Genomic DNA, 19006 nt, shown 5'->3' on the forward strand with positions numbered 1-19006 from the left:
TTGAAGGCTGCATCTGATGTACCCTTCAGACCCTTCAGGATAACCAACTTCCCAGAATGCGTTTCGCACTAGCCACACCAGCAGCAACGTGAGAACAATAGCGGAGAACATTCACAGCTGTAAGTTTCGAAACACTACTGTTGCTGCGTCATACAATGTATCTAGTTTTTAGACTAGAATTTGGTTGTTTAAGCTTTAAATCTGTGGTTGATTTATCAAGATGTTTTCTGAGATTAGAGGTCCCACTAGACTGGACAGCCAGCATGTCTCGCCAGTGCGGTCAGCGATAGCGTTGAGAGCAGAGCAGTTTAGAACAGCCTTTTATTGTCTTGTCCTTAACATTTAGAAATGTCACCCCATGGTGTTGCTCCGAAGTCTCTGTAGTGGTTAAACGTCAGAAATAATTAGTTGCTGGTACAATCTAATGGACAATCTTTGGTTGCAACTCATTTTCGGTAGATTCGATATTCAATCGTCCTTATAAATCCTTTATTCTTAAAAACAACCGCTGTAAAAGCTGCCCCCAAAGCAGCATTCATTTCATTTTGTTCATTTATTTTGTGGGATGTAGCCCACAGTACAGATCCTGCATGTAAAACAGATGCACTTAATGAAAGTAAACAGTAGTATGAAAGAGGAATTGTATGGTCATTACATTGTTAGTGATGTGGTAAATCAAAACGATGGGTAAACTGCAGTTATGCCATGGAAAAATAGACAACATTAGTCTAATCAATACAATAGAATGATCATCTGTTTTAACGACAATATTAAAAAAATGTATCCCTTTCATTCACATACTCGCAACTCGCATTTATCATAATATGAACAATTATATTTAACAGTAGCTTAATCATGAGTTTATATTATTCCATACATTATATTTTGTATGGTATGTATATGTTTTTGTATTTGCACAGTATATTCACTCAGAACAGACTGAAACACATACCTAGCTCATAGAGCAGGGTGTTGTAATGTGCGATCACGTGACCTCTCAAGTAAGTTCTCCATAGACCTGTTCCATTTAACAAGGCTTTGTTCTTGCTTCCGCGTCCTACGCGGACTACGCAGCCCATTTAGGCTGTATACCCTTCATGTCTGCTATCAGACACTCACACTCAGTCTGTTTCATTCGACACTAGTCTCTTAAGTCTGTAAGACTGTGGTTCAATTTGCTTTGCCAGTTTGCACATCCAGTCTAGAAATAATCTGCAGACATGGAAACAGTCTGTGTGTGGAAATTGCATGAAAAATGACATGGGGACTAGGGCGGAAACTATCAATTATTTGTTTAGCAATTATTCTATCAATAATTTTTTGATTAATCAAACAACCGAGAAGCACATTTTTTAATGATTTGTTTTATTTTTTATATAAAACCAACGAATCAACGCGAAAAATGTCAAATAGATTTTCTATAATCAACTAATTCAATTAGTCTGATTAAACACTTAAGCCGTATTTTATACTTCATTTTCATCGTACAACTGTTTCGCACAACATGTCGCATCTTTTTTTCCAATTGGGGGGAGTTATTGATTTTTTTTATAATCAATTAAATCAATTAGCTTGATTAACTGTTGCACCCCTAACGGTGAACCAGGCTTTCCACAGGAATTGCAGGAAGCCTGGTGAGTGGTGATGTGAGGTTAGTTGCCCTGTCGTGACTACACTGTTCAGTGTTGACAACACATTCTTACAAATAGTAGTCCTATAATGACGAATTGGGGAGGAACCACTACAGCAGGCCGACGTCCCAGCATCTCCCAGACGCACCGCCTTACAGAGAGATTTACAGTCACATCAGATCGGTGAACACCAACACTCCTCTATACGGCCACCATGCAGGGGAGAGAGCATCGATCTGACACATTCTCTGGGGCATTAAAGTGTTAAAGTGCTGCCAAACTCTATAAATCCAGTGTCCCCCGTCCGTTACACTTCTCCTCACTAAACCGGACAGACAGCCTAGGTCTCACCCCCTCCCTCACCTTAGCACCTTTTTTTTCCTCCCAATGCAAATGTTTGGCTGAGAAGAAGATCAATGCTAGCGTAATAGCTTATTGGATTTTTTTTTTTAAGTGATTGCGAGACAGAGGTAGCTGGGATTGAGAGATAGAGAGAGAGAGAGAGAGAGAGAGAGAGAGAGAGAAGGAGGGAGAGAGAGAGAGAGAGAGAGAGATGCACAGAAACAGATGGAACGAGATAGAGAACCTTATCATCGCCTTGCCTTTCCACAAACCAGACATGGTGCCAGTGCACGTACGCCAGCATGCGCACATCCCTGTGCTGTGACTAAAGCCTCTTAAATTGGCAATTCATTTGGCCAATTCAAACTTAATGATCACAGAGGTAAAGTCAATGTCGTTGCCTGGTGCCCCTCGGTATTGCCTGCTTGTCTGGGTCCCTGCATTCCAGGAGAGGGGAGGGCCGTGAAGTTCTGTCACCTAATGCGGTGGTTTTCAACCTGTTGGTCGGGACCCCGACATGATTTGTTTCTGGGGGGGGGATGACCCAGATGACAGTGACGTGACAATTTAGGGACTTTTAAGACCTAATGAAAATAACCGGTCTACAAGCTCAGAACGCCTCACACGTGAGCTTGTAGATCTGCTATTTTCACAATATTATATCTGTGGAACAAGTCAAACTAAATTGAATGCCTCAACTCCTTCATTCCAAGTGCTTATCAGGGTGAGGGGGGGGGGTCCCTAGTTCAAATATGGCCTGAAAAGGTTGAGAACCACTGTCCTAATGCCAAATGTACGCTCCGTCACAGATCTGACATGTATATGAGCTTGTAGGCTATTTTCGCTCTTCATCATTCAAAGAAGAATAAATCCAGCTTAAAAGGGAAGTCTGATGAGAAGGAAGAGCACTGTGGGGGTCCCCCTTAAAAGAAAAAAAAACAGCTTCAAAACCAGTCCTCTCTCAGCCAGAGGCGCTGTGGGATTAGCTCGACACATGTTACCAGCCTGCCCACATCTGCATCTAAATGGACTGCGCTGCTGTGCACGGCCGGCCGACTCTGAAACGAGCTGCTGTGGTAGATTAAACAGCCGCCTGTGACAGAAGAAAATATCCTTCCTGCTGTCGCTGCAGCTCTGGAGCACACACACGCGCGCGCACACACACACACACACACACACACACACACACACACACACACACACACACACACACACACACACACACACACGCATTATTAGCTAGTTGGAGGGTAGGATGAGACGTGTGATGCAACATCGCAGCACCAGGCGCTTTGTTACACAATGATGATTAGTGTCACAGTGATCACAGGCTGGCATCATCAGTCAGGAATGATTTACGACGACGTTGCCGCTCGGTTCAGCGGGGAGAGTGTGGCGTTGTCACCAGCAAGTGCTTGTTTGGAGGAATGTGGCTTTGTAACTAAAATCTACTGTTTCAGTCAGATCTGGCATGAATTGAAGGGAGCTGTCAATGTACAGGTGTATGTTTTTGAGTTTGAGAATTTTGAATTTAGACGATCTATGACACGAGGCAGCGTATGGTCTAAAAGCTTCACCTTTGGGCCGTGTCCATCTCCAATTTTGATGGTTACTGTGTAGATGGCGCAAGCTGCAAAGTGTTATTTAATTGACGTCTCCCATTCTCTTTAAGAGCTATGTGCGCCTGCACCGGGCGCATTGTTATTAACTGATGGATTGGACCACGTTGGAGGAGACGTAACCGATTTTCTGCCGAGGAAATGGATCTGCGTGTGAGCAAAGTGAAAGCATGCGACCATCTACCTGAATAGCATTATTAATGATGTCAGGAGACGCGCAAGGGAAACAAAAGGCTCTCTGCCCACGAACAATCAAATGGAAAACGAGAGGCAGACCACCCGCGCGGCCGTGTCGCTATTCAGAGTATACGCCTTCCTACCCCCCTGTAATGTCTCTTCATTCGTGTCCCAGAGACATCTGTGATATCTTGACATATCAACTTAACTCAATAATCACATGCTCCCCCTCTTAGTTAGGTTCTTTATTTAGACCACATGCATGACTGACACTGCGTGCTATTTGTAGATGTACAGTATACCTTGCAGATCCCCAATGTACATACAGTGCTGCTACCACTGATGATGAATAGATATCTTACCATGCATTCTATACATCTGATACTAAATTACGCCCCCCCCCCCCCCATTCTGAACAACAGGTCTGCAGTGTGTCTTGCCTCTACTTTTTAACCTTATTTGTATCTTTTTATATTATCTTATTATTCTTGTTATTTTTATTTCATTAACATCCAGAATTATCTTGTGTACTATCATTGATGTTGCTAGCACAGTTTGCGGACATGCTGCACCAACATTTCACTGATTGTACCTGTGATTGATAAATAAAACGTTTCAGCCTTCAGGTGAACCTGATGAAGGCCAACTGTGGCCCAAACGTTGTACCAATGTAATTTCTAGTGTTAAGTAAACTAAACACTTGGGAGAAATACTGTTGTTCGGACTTTTATTCTTATGAACTGTCACTTTGTGTCCCAACCCACTGTTTTGAACTGATGAAAACTTGGTTCTTGATTGTTGAATTCAGATGGATTTTGATTGCAAGCAGTGTTCGCTCGCTGTGAACCCGCCTACGTAGGCGCACATGTTGATCTGAATAATGTGCTCTCTAAATAGTAAGGAAATATCTGCATTCTGTCTGGGGCTGGACCACTGTTTCTCAACGTCGGGTCTGGGGACCAATAGGGTCCAAATGGACCCTTTTGGGTCTGTGAATCTGAGAGTGTACAAACAGACCCTTACTGGTCCATTTGGTTCCATTTGTACACTCTCAGAGTAAAATAAACACTGAGGATTTTACCGTGTAGGTTGGGGTCCCAGAAATTTAAATAGTGTCCAATGAGCGTCTGCGGCCTAAGGCATATCTAACTGGGTGTCCTTGAAATGAAAAGGGTTGAGAATTAATGCACTGGACTAGACCGTATTTTAAGACCAACATGCCCATGGGCGCACGGATGGGTGCTGGGAGTGAAAATGACAAATGCGTAGGTTGTAAACTATGACAATTGCATTGCACTTTGCACCGATTCGCAGCGAGTGCAAGATAGGACCCTTAGTACTATTTTTACAGAGTGCTAGAGCAATTTTTTGTCACTGGAATTGCGTTGCTAGGGAACAGCTTGTGTCCAAGTTTATTTATTTCCTGTCAGCTAACTGCAACAGGAAATAAACTTGGACCCATTTAGAATGTTTATGTTGTCAAGTGTGAAAAGGTCTAGTGTCGCATTCTGCCTCTGGGAAGGACTGAGCACGAAATGGTATTTACTGCAGCGCGCCCTCAAACTGTGATTTTGAGCAGAAAGCAGGAAGCAATTTACGCACTCTCACATGATGTGGAGAAGCGTGCACGCACATGCACACGCACGCACACACACACACACACACACACACACACACACACACACACACACACACACACACACACACACAGTACAACCACCACACACACACACTGTGCAACCACATGCACACACCCACTCAAATATACTTGTACACTCACTTGTGCACACACGCACATACACACACAAACTTTTGCTTTCGGAACGAATGATTAGATTTACATTATCAGACTTCTGATGCAGTCAGTATGTCACGGCTGTTGTACAATAATTATCATTATCACACTGGTTACTGTAATGTCTGACTGTGGACAGTGGAAGAAGGCAATGCAGACAAAAGAGAACACAGAGACCACAGAGAGCCAACAGAGAGCTGAGGAAGGAGAAGACAGTGGATTTCAGCGTCTACTCCGCCTCCCTGCTTTAATGATAGATGTACTACAGTCCAGTGACCACGTCTGAGAGAGAGAGAGAGAGAGAGAGAGAGAGAGAGGAGAGAGAGAGAGAGAGAGAGAGAGAGAGAGAGAGAGAGAGAGAGAGAGAGAGAGAGAGAGAGAGAAGAGAGGGGGGACGGATTGTGTGTGTGTGTGTGTGTGTGTGTGTGTGTGTGTGTGTGCGTGTGCGTGCGTGCGCGCGTTTGTGTGGGTGGGTGTGTGTGTGTGTGTTTTTTTTATGCATTGCATTGGGATCGGGACAGCTACTCTTTCCGCCAATTTCATTACATTTTCGCTCTTGCTGATTTCTTTTTTGGACCTGATGTTCCAATCAGATGTTGCATACTGTATGTGGCATATTAATGACATCAATACGCATCATTTATATTTCCCCCTGCCTGTTCCTCTGTTATAACATCCTGATGACAAAGGGCACATTCATCGGCAACCAGAGTCTAACCCAGCCTGACCCTGCATTAAGTATTAGAAGCAGAGGGCACCAGCATCCTGGTGTCAGTTAGGCGTTCAGTGTCTTGCTCAAGGACACTTCAACACGACGAGGAGGAGCTGTGGAACCTTCCGATTCCTGGAGTACCACTCTACCTTCTGAGCCACAGAAACTAAAGTCACGTGCACCTGCCATGCGTCATGTTTTTCTCGTTTTTGGCGAGCGACACTGTCATGCGACGAAGTATGAATCTGGCTTCACCGTTGGTCAGTCTGTTTGATTAACCACTATATACCTCATTGTACGACGATCGATGAATGGTGAAAATAGCAGATACACAAGCTCACAGCATGTCGCACCGAGAGATGAATGTGAACCTGTAGATCTGCTATTTTTGCTACTTTTGAATAGGCCTAGTTGAAATGTTTGGGGAAATGTTTACATCTTGTTCTATAATGACATTCCCAAAATAAGGAGGCCAGGTTAAACCTTATATACTTAATAAAATGGACCTGAGTTGGCTCTGTACAGTACTTGGTCTGCTCTTGTTTCCGTCTACACCAAACATCTTCGGCAGAAATAGCAAATCTACAAGCTTGTGTAGATCGGCTATTTCTGGCGAATGTTCCCGCCCGAATAGGAGGCGCTATAGCTGCAGGGGTTCAAGTGGTTAAGGCAGAGAGAAGGGAGGACAGCAGCTGTAGGGAAGAGGACAAGGCCAATTTACTGACTGAAGGTTGGAATGAGATTGAGGATGAAGACTGAATGGGTGGGGGTTGGATAACCATGCAATGAGGCTAAGTGGAGCTATAGTCGAGGGAGAGAAAAGAGGACCGTGTGTGTGTGTGTGTGTGTGTGTGTGTGTGTGTGTGTGTGTGTGTGTGTGTGTGTGTGTGTGTGTGTGTGTGTGTGTGTGTGTGTGTGTGTGTGTGTGTGTGTGTGTGTGTGTGTGTGTGTGTGAGGGGGGGAGTGCAGCGGAGGTGGTGGAGGACTGCATATTTTGAGGTGAGTCCAAGGTGACCGACCACCGCAGGAGGTAAAGAGGCACATTTAACCTCCCAGTTAATGCACGGAGCATGTACCATCTGGACATGACTCACAGGGGGAGGGGCAAGGTGTGCACAGAGCATGGCAGAGATCACTGCAAAAAATGTAAATGTGTTTATTTTAATGATCAAGCAATCGATTGAGTTCCGGCTTGGATCATGGTCGAATTTTTTTTACATGAATGTTTTTGTATTAATGTTCTATTAGCAATAACATCTTAGTGTTTTGCTAATTATTTGAGGACCTACTTGGGCCCCAGCCCACAGGTTGGGAATCACTGCTCTCTCGCCAATGCTATCTTACCCACTTCTACCAAATGTTAATGTTGGGTACGGTTACCCTGTTACCCTGTTAAGTGCACTGTCAGCATGTCCATGCGGGTGCTGTTAAAGTGCTTGAACCACTTGCCCACCTCTTGTATTGTGGGTCTTTTACGTCTCCCTCCTGGTGAAACATGTTGTCGCTGTCTGGCGGAAACCTTTTATGTCCAAAACTGCTACTTTTCAGGAAATGGAAAACATTACCTGTGTTTCGATGCATCCAGGGTAGTTATTATTTGGTCCCAAGCTCTTTGGTTAAATATTTATAAAACACAGATTTAACCACTTTGAACCTGGTGTTCCTGCTTTGGGCAAAGAAATGTTCTTTTATGTCAAAACAATTAACTTTCCCCCCCTAGCATGTACAAGCTCACAACGCGTTGCAAGCGACATGTTGTGTGCTTCTAGAGCGTCTATTTTCACTACTTTTGCGCAACACTGTCATATGACTAAGCATAAAATAGGGTGTTGATTCATGAAAAAACATGAAAACATTCAAATTGAACATGCAAGTATTCTGCCAGACAGTACATGTATATCAGTCTGTGTTGTCTGTCCCCTACTGTACGGTGAGACGTGTGTTTGCATCACACACAGTATTGTGGTCTTTGTGTGTGTGCCTACTTGTAAAGAAGCCTTTACTGAGTGCACGACAGACACTGAACTGAGGAGACAGGAACACGTCACATACACTGTATCCCATGGAGGGAGTCTGGACAGAAATCAGCCTCTGTTTTTATGTGTGTGTGCGTGTGCGTGTGCGTGTGCGTGTGCGTGTGTGTGTGTGTGCGTGCGTGTGTGCGCGTGTTTGTGTGTGTTTGTTGCGCATGGGTGCATGTGTGTGCGTGTGTGTGCGTGTGTTGCGTACTTGTGCCCCTACTGTAGGGGGGTTGGGCTGCAAGCAAGAATCGCTTAGAAGGATCATGTATTCTGAGAAGGAGTAACTAATAACTATAATATACTCTCTAAATAATAATCTATTTATTGACTATAAATCAGCAGATTTGTCAAGCTCAACCTTTTCGCTGTCCCACTGCAACAAACCTCCACACCATCCCCCATCCATCCCCCTTTAAAGACCACTGGGTTGTTGGATGATATGGTGGCTGTCGGGTGTCCAAAACCGTTCCTTTGTTTATTATTCATTTCAAAACATTTTAAAATAGTGAAAATAGCCGATCTACAAGCCACAACGCGTCGCATAGCGACGCATTGTGAGCTTGTAGGTCTGCTATTTTCACTACCTTTGTGTGACACTCTTTCTTGTATGATGACAGTAGGTCATTAATTTAGAAAAAAACATACAAATGTGGAGATACGATGTCACCACGGCAACGATATGCAGCTCATTACACATCCTGTTCCTGAATTAACCTCCAGTAAAGGTTATCTAAAGATCCTGTCATAGAAAGGCTCATGAAAATCTGTCTTTTCTCTTGACTTTCAGGTATTCTGTTCTTGAAGGAATTACTGGGACAGGATCAGTCAACGTTCTCCATTAAAGCCCGATTTATACTACGAAAGTAGCAGATCTACAAGCTCAGCGCGTCGTACATGCAAGCTTGTGAGCTTTGTAGACCAGCTCCAGTGAATTGAGCGTCAGGCATGATGCAGTGAAGGAAAGCACAGCAGAGGAAACCACACAGCTATTAAGGGATTATTTCAGCGTGTCAATATCCCACCAATAGCCCTGCCTCACTTTATTATTGTTTGTCAAACCATTTATACACTTGCTGGGAGCTCAGGGAACACTGCAGATTATCGACCCACAGACACACAAGTCTATAAAATGCGCAAGGCACTGTCATGCATGTACAGTATACGGTACATGCAGGCAACTACGCGCACGTGCACACATGCACACATAAGTAAACACACACAAATGCCCCCCCCCCCACACACACACACACACACTCTAATGCACAATAGACACACACTCTAATGCACAATAGACAGTTGCACCTGCTTGTGGGTTTTATAATGGGAAGTACACAAAAGCAAACATTGCGCAGCCTACAATCTCGTTTTGTTTTTAATTGAAATTAAAATAAATGTGTTCTGCTGATTCAGAACGACATTATAACATAATGCTTTTGGTACAGACATGGGATGGATGATCATAGGCTGAATTTCTGCAGAGCGCAGTGCAATTTAGGTTGATGGTCTGTGTGTGGTTTTATCCTATAGCTGCACTGAGCTTGTTGTTGTATGAAAGGCACATGTTAAGGTCAGACAGGGTCAGGTTTGTTACTGCACTCCACGTAGGCTGACAGGCTAAATAAAGACATTCCTTTAACGCCTGCAGACACAGTAACTATAGTGTGTACCGTATTTGGAAGCGATCACTGTTATTATGATTGTGTTTCATAACGAACGAGACACACTTGAAGGGCAGCATATGACAGCATTATGTCTTCCAGGGTACACTTAAGCTAGCTGGTGCGTCAAAAACTCATAAAGGAATATATATTTTTATATAAGATCAAAACACCAAAGGTATTTGACCTTCTCTGCTTGGCTTGCCTATACTGGCTGGTGGCTTTTTTGATGTGTAACTGTGCACCGAGACCCACAGACATTCGGTGTTGTGTGTGTCGGTCGTTCAAACACACACGGCTACAGGGAAATATTTCCATTTTAAATGTCAATACTTTTCACCCCTCACTGACTTGCTTCAATTTAAAGGGCCCATTATTTATCAGGGGCACACATAATGCACCTCTAAGGAAATGGATAAGAGGGGATTTCTTTTCATTCATCTCAAATTTGGGTTGACCTATATGCAGGCATGTACAGGCAAACACTTATCAAATGCTTGTATTAGTCCAGTCAACAGTAGCAAAAAGTGAGGCAGGAAGGTTTTTCTTTTTTCCATAGCGCTGAGTGAGGTCTTGAGTAAAGCCAGCAGAAGCCATGGCCCTTTTCTAAATAAATAAAGAACTCAAACCTTCGGATCTGAAATATTCATCATGAAAATGGTTACCAAACTGCATTCCCTGCACCGAGGGAGACGAGCTAGCTTCAGCATATCTAGTTCACACCGCAGTGCTGATTACGTAGACATGTTTGAGTTGCTTCATTCATAGAGTGGAGTGATGGGAAGAGACAGAGGATGGAAGAGAGAGAGAGAGAGAGAGAGAGAGAGAGAGAGAGAGAGAGAGAGAGAGAGAGAGAGAGAGAGAGAGAGAGAGAGAGAGAGAGAGAGAGAGAGAGAGAGAGAGAGAGAGAGAGAGAGAATCTACCTTGAGTCTTCAAATCTTACTTATGGTGATGTATGAGGAAAGGAGACAATGACAGGGAAGTGAGTGATGTATTTTGTGTGGGTGATGGACAGAATGGAGACACATAGAGGACAGTGCTGATGGAGTCTGAGATATGTTATTGGAGAGGAGAGGAGAGGAGAGGAGAGGAGAGGAGAGCTCACACACTGAACTACTGTTCAAATAGGATGCACACATACACAATTCCATTTTGTTCTCTTTTGCTGATGTCACATCACTATCAGATCTCATTTATTTTCTAAGCCTCTACCAAGGAAAACTATCATAATGTGAAACCAGCAGCATTCGATTTTAGATTGTGCGTGTGTGTGTGTGTGTGTGTGTGTGTGTGTGTGTGTGTGTGTGTGTGTGTGTGTGTGTGTGTGTGTGTGTGTGTGTGCGTGGGAGGGGGGCTGGGATGTGTGTTGTAGAGCTTAAGGCTTCTGCACTAAGGATTACCGTGAACTCGATGCTTACTGGAAGATCACAAGGAAAGTTCAAGCATAGAAAAGAGCAAGCAAGTCAAGATTTCTATTTAACTATGTTAAATAAAACCTAAAATGTTTAAATGAGATAAATCCTATTTTGATCAAATCCAAATGGAAGGGGATATAGGTGATGTGTGATGTATGTTCTATGGAGCCATATAGGGTGAAAGGTAGAGTATATTGTGTAGGTTTAAATGTTGCCGCAATGAGATAGCAGACAGTATAGGTTTGTAATGAGCTTCTAACTACTTTGAACCTGGTGTTGCTTTTTTGGGCATGTCATTATAGGCTTACATTAAAAAAAAGAATCTTAAAAAATAGCCATCTATACGCTCACAACTTGTCGTGAGCTTGTACAGTAGCAACGTATTGTGAGTTTGTAGATCGGCTATTTTCACAATTCCTCGTGTGACAAAATATACAGCATACACAGAAAGGCCTAAGTATTTTAAGATATTTTAATCTCTCTTGCTCTTTTCTATGTATTATCTGTGCTGTGTGTGTGTGTGTGTGTGTGTGTGTGTGTGTGTGTGTGTGTGTGTGTGTGTGTGTGTGTGTGTGTGTGTGTGTGTGTGTGCGTGCGCGCATGTGTGTGCATGTAATGGGGTTAGTGCAAGCATGCGTTAAGCAATGTGTCTCTGTGGGCATGAGACCTCGCTAATGTGGTGCTCCCTTGTGTTGCAGTGTGAGTGTTATAGCTATTATCACCTCTATGAAGATCATAGTGGGATATACTGTACATGAACACATAAATAGCACCAACATCATTGGACCATAGAGACAACAGCCACAACATAGGAGCCAGGCAAACCTCAGCCTGGAGCTTTTCCTTGGAGAACAATTACACTAATAATCCTGCAGCAGTCATTTCAGTGACTTAACCACTTGTTATTTAATAAATACAAGCTCACGAGCAGGTGAGCTTGTAGATCTGTAATTTTTGAAGAATGTTCAACACATTTTTGCCTAATTTATACTTATATGACCGTGCCAGTCAATGAAAATAACTGATATCTAACTGAAACCCCACATTTTTCTAAAACAGATCAGTCCTTTTTGTCTTTGTAATGCCAATGTCATGGTCGTGTGACGAAGTATGAATTAGGCTTAAGCCAGTATATGCCTGCAACTTGCTATCCGCTAATCTTGACCATGTGATAAAGTAAATACGCTCGACTGTGTGACGCACGCATTCAAAAGTTTTCGACGGCCTCAACTTTGACAGAGCAACAAATTAATAATACACACCAATTACACTACAGTTTAAAGAGGTGAAGTCATTATCTTACCCAAGATCATCCTGAAGCCTTCCACTCTCAGATTCTCTGTTCTCCAAGTTATCTTCTTGCTCAAGCCTTCCCTTTGTCTTTCAACTGCAGTATGTGAAGATGACTCCAAAAGTAAGCGCTGTCCGGTTCTCAACACTAAGCTATGTACAGCACAAGCACCCAATTTGGACAATTTTGCCAAACATTCAAAATCTCTACCCTTTATTTTGCATCCCTCTTCTATACCTCTCCTCAGTTGCTTAGCCTGCGTCCAGCGGGACGATTCTCCTCAGACCTTGGTACAAGGTTCTTAGCTGGGAGGCAGCAGCCAGTTGTTGCTAAATAGAGGAGAACCACAGCAGTCCAGACTGCAACACAACGTGCACTGAACCCACTGCAAAGGAACCCCCGTAATTTATTCACTGTTATATATTCACTCCCAACAGCAAGAGCACCACAATATTCAGCCTAGACGAATCCTCTCCTCACTGGAGAAACCTCTGCACCATCACACGTCTTTAACACACACACTGCCACCCTCTCTCTCTCTCTCTCTCTCTCTCTCTCTCTCTCTCTCTCTCTCTCCCTCTCAGTTTTTTGGGGTTGGGTATAACCTAAAGGCACCTTACATTCTTGCACTCTGATTGGTGGGCGTCTCAGCCAATGAGGACATTCGGTGCTGAAGCATTTTCTTTGGGGGGGCGGGGGTGGGGGCTCAGAATCAGAAGGCAGACGTTAGTCACAGTGATAATGCCCCTGTCGATTTTGCTCTCCCCGTCCTTCCATCTCTCTTTCCCTCCCCTCTTCCATCTCTCTCTTCCGTGTCATTAACCACTGGCTGTTCCTTCGCTCTCTCCGCGTTGCGTCTTCCCATTCACAGCCTTCCTTTTTTCCCCATATTGATGCACGATGCGTTTCTATAATGATCTGTGCTTGCTGCTGTGCGCCCTTCATTTCTTGCTGTGTGTGTGTGTGTGTGTGTGTGTGTGTGTGTGTGTGTGTGTGTGTGTGTGTGTGTGTGTGTGTGTGTGTGTGTGTGTGTGTGTTTGTCTGTCTGTCTGGAAGTCATGGGGTGGTGGTGGTGGTGGTGGGGGTATTCAGATAGAACAGAACAGTAGCTTGAAAATGCTGAGAGAGCAGATGCAGTCTAGGCAACCGGTGTGAATGGAACAAAATGAAAACAGACACAGAGGAATGGGATGGAGAGCGACAGTTTGAAAGCCTCAGTAAAAGGAGCAAAGGAGCCTGCAGGGTTCTTAAGGTGAATGTAAACCTACAAGGGCTGAAAGTAAAAAGAGGTGTGAACATGTGGAAGATGGAGTGACGTGTGGATGAAAGAGTATAGGGAGCTGACAGCTGCATGACAGGTGGATCTGTTGAATGAGATCAGAATGGAATATGTTCTGTCACTCCCGAAAAACAAAAATAAAACCCACAGACAGACTTAACAGGCTCTGTGTTATTTTTTGCTATTTTTGTGTGACACTGTAGTAGCCTATGACATGAATATTCGAAAAAAATACATAAAAAGTTCAAATATGGAGATGTTTCTGCCCGACAGCAACAATATAACGTAGTATATAAATGCACATATGACGACTGCAACGCATGATTCTGTTTGCTGGTGGAGTGGTTTACTGTGGCTGGTTTATGGAAACATGTGCAGTAACATGACCTCTGACTTTCCCTGTGAGAGTCAATAGCGATCCATCCTTGACTCACATTCATTCTCTTAATGTAGTCGACAGCGTGTGTGTGTTTGTTTTACTATCTGTGTGTGTGTGTGTGTGTGTGTGTGTGTGTGTGTGTGTGTGTGTGTGTGTGTGTGTGTGTGTGTGTTTTACTATCTTTGAGGGGGTCCAAGAGGATAGCAAAAACCAATGCGACATTCTGGGGACATTGTCATAGGCCCCGGGAGGAAAAGCTAAATTGTTAAAGACATATATTTTTAGAGTTAGTGTTACAATTAATATAAAAGATTCAGGTTGGGATTTGGGATTAGGAATGTAGGGGTTAGGTTTAAGGTGAGGGGTTAAAGTTGTTGGGTTAGTTAGTTTTAAGGTAATGGATAGGTCATTTGAGGTCAAGGTTAAGGTTATGTTAGGCCATCAGGTTAAGTAAAAAGAAAAAGAAAATGGGTATTGAAGTCACCACAAAGATTGTAAAGTAAGACAAACGTGTGTGTGTGTGTGTGTGTGTGTGTGTGTGTGTGTGTGTGTGTGTGTGTGTGTGTGTGTGTGTGTGTGTGTGTGTGTGTGTGCGTGCGTGCGTGCGTGCGTGCGTGCGTGCGTGCGTGCGTGCGTGCGTGCGTGTGTGTGGGTGTGTGTGTGTGGGTGGGTGTGCATGTTTGTGTGTGCGCATGTTTGTGTGTGCATGACTAGGATAGGGTTTGTGTGTGTTGAGGATAAGGTTTCCTCATTAGTAGACTCATATTGAATAATGCAGGTGGAGGTATTGTTGTGGCCAATAGGCCAGGTGCTAATGGAGCTGTCACTGGGGTAGAGGAGCAGACACAGCATGACTTTAATGGATGTCACTATGGGATAACTGAAACCGGAGCAGTGGATTCAGGTGTCACACCACTGAGTGTGTGTGTGTGTGTGTGTGTGTGTGTGTGTGTGTGTGTGTGTGTGTGTGTGTGTGTGTGTGTGTGTGTGTGTGTGTGTGTGTGTGTGTGTGTGTGTGTGTGTGTGTGAGTGAGTGTGCGCGTGCGTGTGCGTGCGTTCGTTCGTGTGTGTGCGTTCTCTATCACCCAATTCCTCTACCAGATTGCACCATTAGCCCATAACTGTGTCAATAGACTTGTTAAAGTCTAATTACAGTCATGATCATTTAACAGGTGGTCCTGAACAGCCATGCCAGCGTTTAAATTCAATTCTTCATCTAAAGTGTAACAACACCAATTAAAAACAGACTACTGTACAGTAATAGGCCAGCCAGCCTGAGGTGGACGAGTATACAGTTGAAAGCACAACTTAACTTCATGCTCAACCCCTCTTACACATTACACAATCAAAATGTTCAACAAAGCTCATGTTAAAATCACCGCTGTAGAAAACCTGATGACAGATCTCAGTCGTATAATTTACTATCTTTACTTCAAATCTGCTATCTTTACTGTGTGGTCAGACCGGCACACCAGTGATCCGGGGCTGAAGGGCTCAATTCCAAACACCACTGTGGCTGACTGGCTGTTGAGTAGCAGCCAACAATGTTCTGGTGGTTAATCTCTTTGATGGAGACTGACAAGTAGAGCATGTTGCACCCCCTAGTGGCATATCCAAGGCAGTGCAACTGCAGGCCCTTGTGTAGCGCCCTGTGTGCTCCTGAGCGGCTGCTGACCCTACCTTTGGGATATTAAAAGACAAGATTAAAATAGGTGTCTGTAGAATGAAGACATGGGTTGAACAGTTGGCACGGAATAAATCCCCACTAAGAACTAAACGTATCTGACTGTGATGGCTGACTCAGCAGCCACACACAGACTATAATGTATGGTAACTCTTCCTTTTGGTTTATATATTTAGTGTGTTTATTTTAAGCTGGACATTATTAACAAGTTGAAATTACATAATTCATTATTTAATTCATGTTTGTTTTTCTATGAGTTATTTGCATTTGATTTGACTGAGTTTCTTTGAGTTACCAGTTCTGTGGGAGGTGCTGACTAACATACATAGGCATGATGGGCTGGACAAAGCAATGGGGATCAGCTGCTCCAGATCTACAGCTAATTGGAGAAATTGGACTGCACCACAGTCCCTCTGTACCATGGGGTGGGGCAGGGGTTTTGAGTGTGTGTTTCAATTGTAGTCTTTGTCTTTTCCCCCTTTTTTATTAACAGTGGTCTGACCCGTCCCTATATATGTCCACCTCCTATGTCGTTCTGGTTAGTTAAGTTTTCAGTGAGTCCCAGTTTGTTTTGTTATTTAGTTTAATTTCCTTTGTGTTGAGCACATTTGTTTTGTTAAACCATTTATTTTCAACAACGAAAAAAGAAAAGAAAGAAAAATTAAGAAAAAAAGAGAACAATGTTTTAAAACCAACAAAGTTTTCCCTGTGTCTCTCCTTCCGACCAACTCAGTCCCTGACACTGACTATGCACCAGTAATTTGCTGACTTCACAGGCAGAGTCTGGTTGAATTCTATAAACATGTGTCTCACACAGCACACTGATTTTAGTTAGTTTTTTCCCCCAGATTGATGCACGATGTGTTTCTATAATGGTCTGTGCTTGCTGCTGTGCGCCCTTCAATTGTTGCTGTGTGTGTGTGTGTGTGCGTCCGTGCGTGCGTGCGTGTGCGCGCGCGCGTGTTTTATCTTTGTGGGGAGTCAGGGACCCAAGAGGATAGTAAAATATGGCATGCATTTGGAAGATATGAAGATAGAGTGTTTTGTACGTTCGATTAGGATTATCTTGTCATGCCTGACTTACAACCCTGGTCCACAACAAATACTTTCTTTATTGAAGGAAGGCTGGAACAGACTCAGATCAATCTGAGATCAATCTGTCCTCGTAGATTTAAATGTGAATACAAATGCCAGGGCTGGAGCTCAACAGAACCAAAACTGTATCTTCCATAAACCCTATCTCCACCACACTATTCTCTGCCTTACACTTCAATACATATCCCTCCTTCCATTCCATCAGCAAAGTTATCGTCCACTTCTGCTGCTGTGATTATTGTTGTTGTTATTGATATTTTTGTTGTCATTGTTACTGTTCTGTTCTGAATGTCAGGTGCAGAACCGCTCAGGGACGTTTGAGGTCAAAGTGTTGTTTACCGCCAAGTGAAGTGCTGTGGCCACGCTATAAATTCCTGAGGATTCATTTAACTGAGCGTTTACAAGTACGGGTCCATTTAATTACACTTGTACACATGGATAAATGAACCCAGAGGATTTTACAGCGCACAGGGTAATGCTATCAAAGCCCAATACAGTAGCTGTCCTCGGGTGGCACAGTGGTAAAGTACCTGCCCATCACCGCAGTGAATCTGACTTGGCTGAGGGTCTATACGAAGTTACGAAAACAATTGGCCCGTGTTCGGGGAGGGAAGCCGGTGATATTTGTCACTGCACTTACTCCTACGGCTGGGGCGGCGCATGTCAGCAGGGAATGTTGAGCGGGAGGAGTAAGATGAAGGCTCTACATCCCCCCGTTAACCAAACTGGGGGTCATTATTCTGGAGGGTCCCCAGATGATAAGCTAATGTGCAACATTGGTTTCTCACTCAACAGTAAACAAACTAACATACAGTATAAGTCTATACAGGGTATCTGCACAATTTAAGGATTTCTAAGACCTTTTTAATACCTCTAAAATAAAATAAAATAAACTAATAAGGCCATTACTACATCAAAGGTAACCAACAAACTAGACTATAAAAAATTGTCAAACATTGGCCAAATTGTCAATTATTAGCTAAGAAAGAGGCAAAATTGTGAAAATAGCAGATCTACATGCTCACAACGGCTCACATATAGCAAGGCGTTGTGAGCTTGCAGATCGGCTATTTTCACTATATTTATCTGTGGAACCGAGTCAAAGTAAATGTAATGCCTATAATTCCAAGTGCTTGTCAGGGTGTGGGGGGGGGGGGGGGGGTCCTAAGTTGAAATATGATTATTTTGGGGGCTGAAAAGTTTGGGAACCACTGCACTAGGGTACAATAGCAGTGGCAAGCATTGGAAGGAATTAATTGGCATAATGACATGAAATTGGGAAGAAAAAGGGGTGAAAGAAATGCCACATTGGGCCCGGGTAGCTTCACCTCCATACACACAATATTATAAACTCTGAGAACACAGCTGAAGCACTTGTCAATGTGTGAAGAAGAGCACTGCTCAGAGTTTTGTACAGTACTATGCAGACTGCAGACGATGACACTCTCTTACCTGAGCACCACATGGGCAGCCCCTCTTCTCCGAGGGGGTTGAACTGATCCAGAGTGTCAGTCCCGTACAGATCCCACAGAGCAGAGTGTCAGACAGCATAAAAAATCACAGGGCAGTCCTCTTTGTCGGAGCTGGAGATGGTGAATAGAAGCAGTTCCGATCAGTCACGGTACTATGGACACATTCTCCACAATAGATATATATTATATTTATCTATGTACACAGGAGACCAGCCCGCATTATACACTCAAAGCCACGATAGTTAGGAGAGTGTGAAGAAGAGAGAGAAATGCAGGCAGCTAGGTGCATTAAAGCCGTGATCTAAAGGCAGACTGTGTCACTCAGTGTCCCTGCGTCTGTCTTTCCCTCAATCACAGTCAGTCTCTCTCTCTCTCTCTCTCTCTCTCTCTCTCTCTCTCTCTCTCTCTCTCTCTCTCTCTCCCTCCCTCCCTCTC

At 43.7% G+C, this 19006-nt stretch overlaps 1 protein-coding gene across 1 annotated transcript in view; it reads right to left on the reverse strand.

Annotated features, from left to right (window-relative positions):
- Window positions 1-18772, reverse strand: part of LOC311048860 (zinc finger protein 385A-like) — a 42797-nt gene extending 24025 nt beyond the window's left edge. Inside the window, exon 1 of the mRNA XM_084062181.1 lies at window positions 18552-18772. Within this exon, the coding sequence (XP_083918307.1) occupies window positions 18552-18564 (13 nt within the window). The 5' untranslated portion in view covers window positions 18565-18772. The remainder of the gene's footprint in view (window positions 1-18551) is intronic.
- Between the last annotated feature and the right edge of the window lie 234 nt (window positions 18773-19006).

The sequence above is a fragment of the Gymnoscopelus microlampas genome (genome assembly GCF_963454915.1).
Source record: "Gymnoscopelus microlampas genome assembly, chromosome: 7".
NCBI lineage: Eukaryota > Metazoa > Chordata > Actinopteri > Myctophiformes > Myctophidae > Gymnoscopelus > Gymnoscopelus microlampas.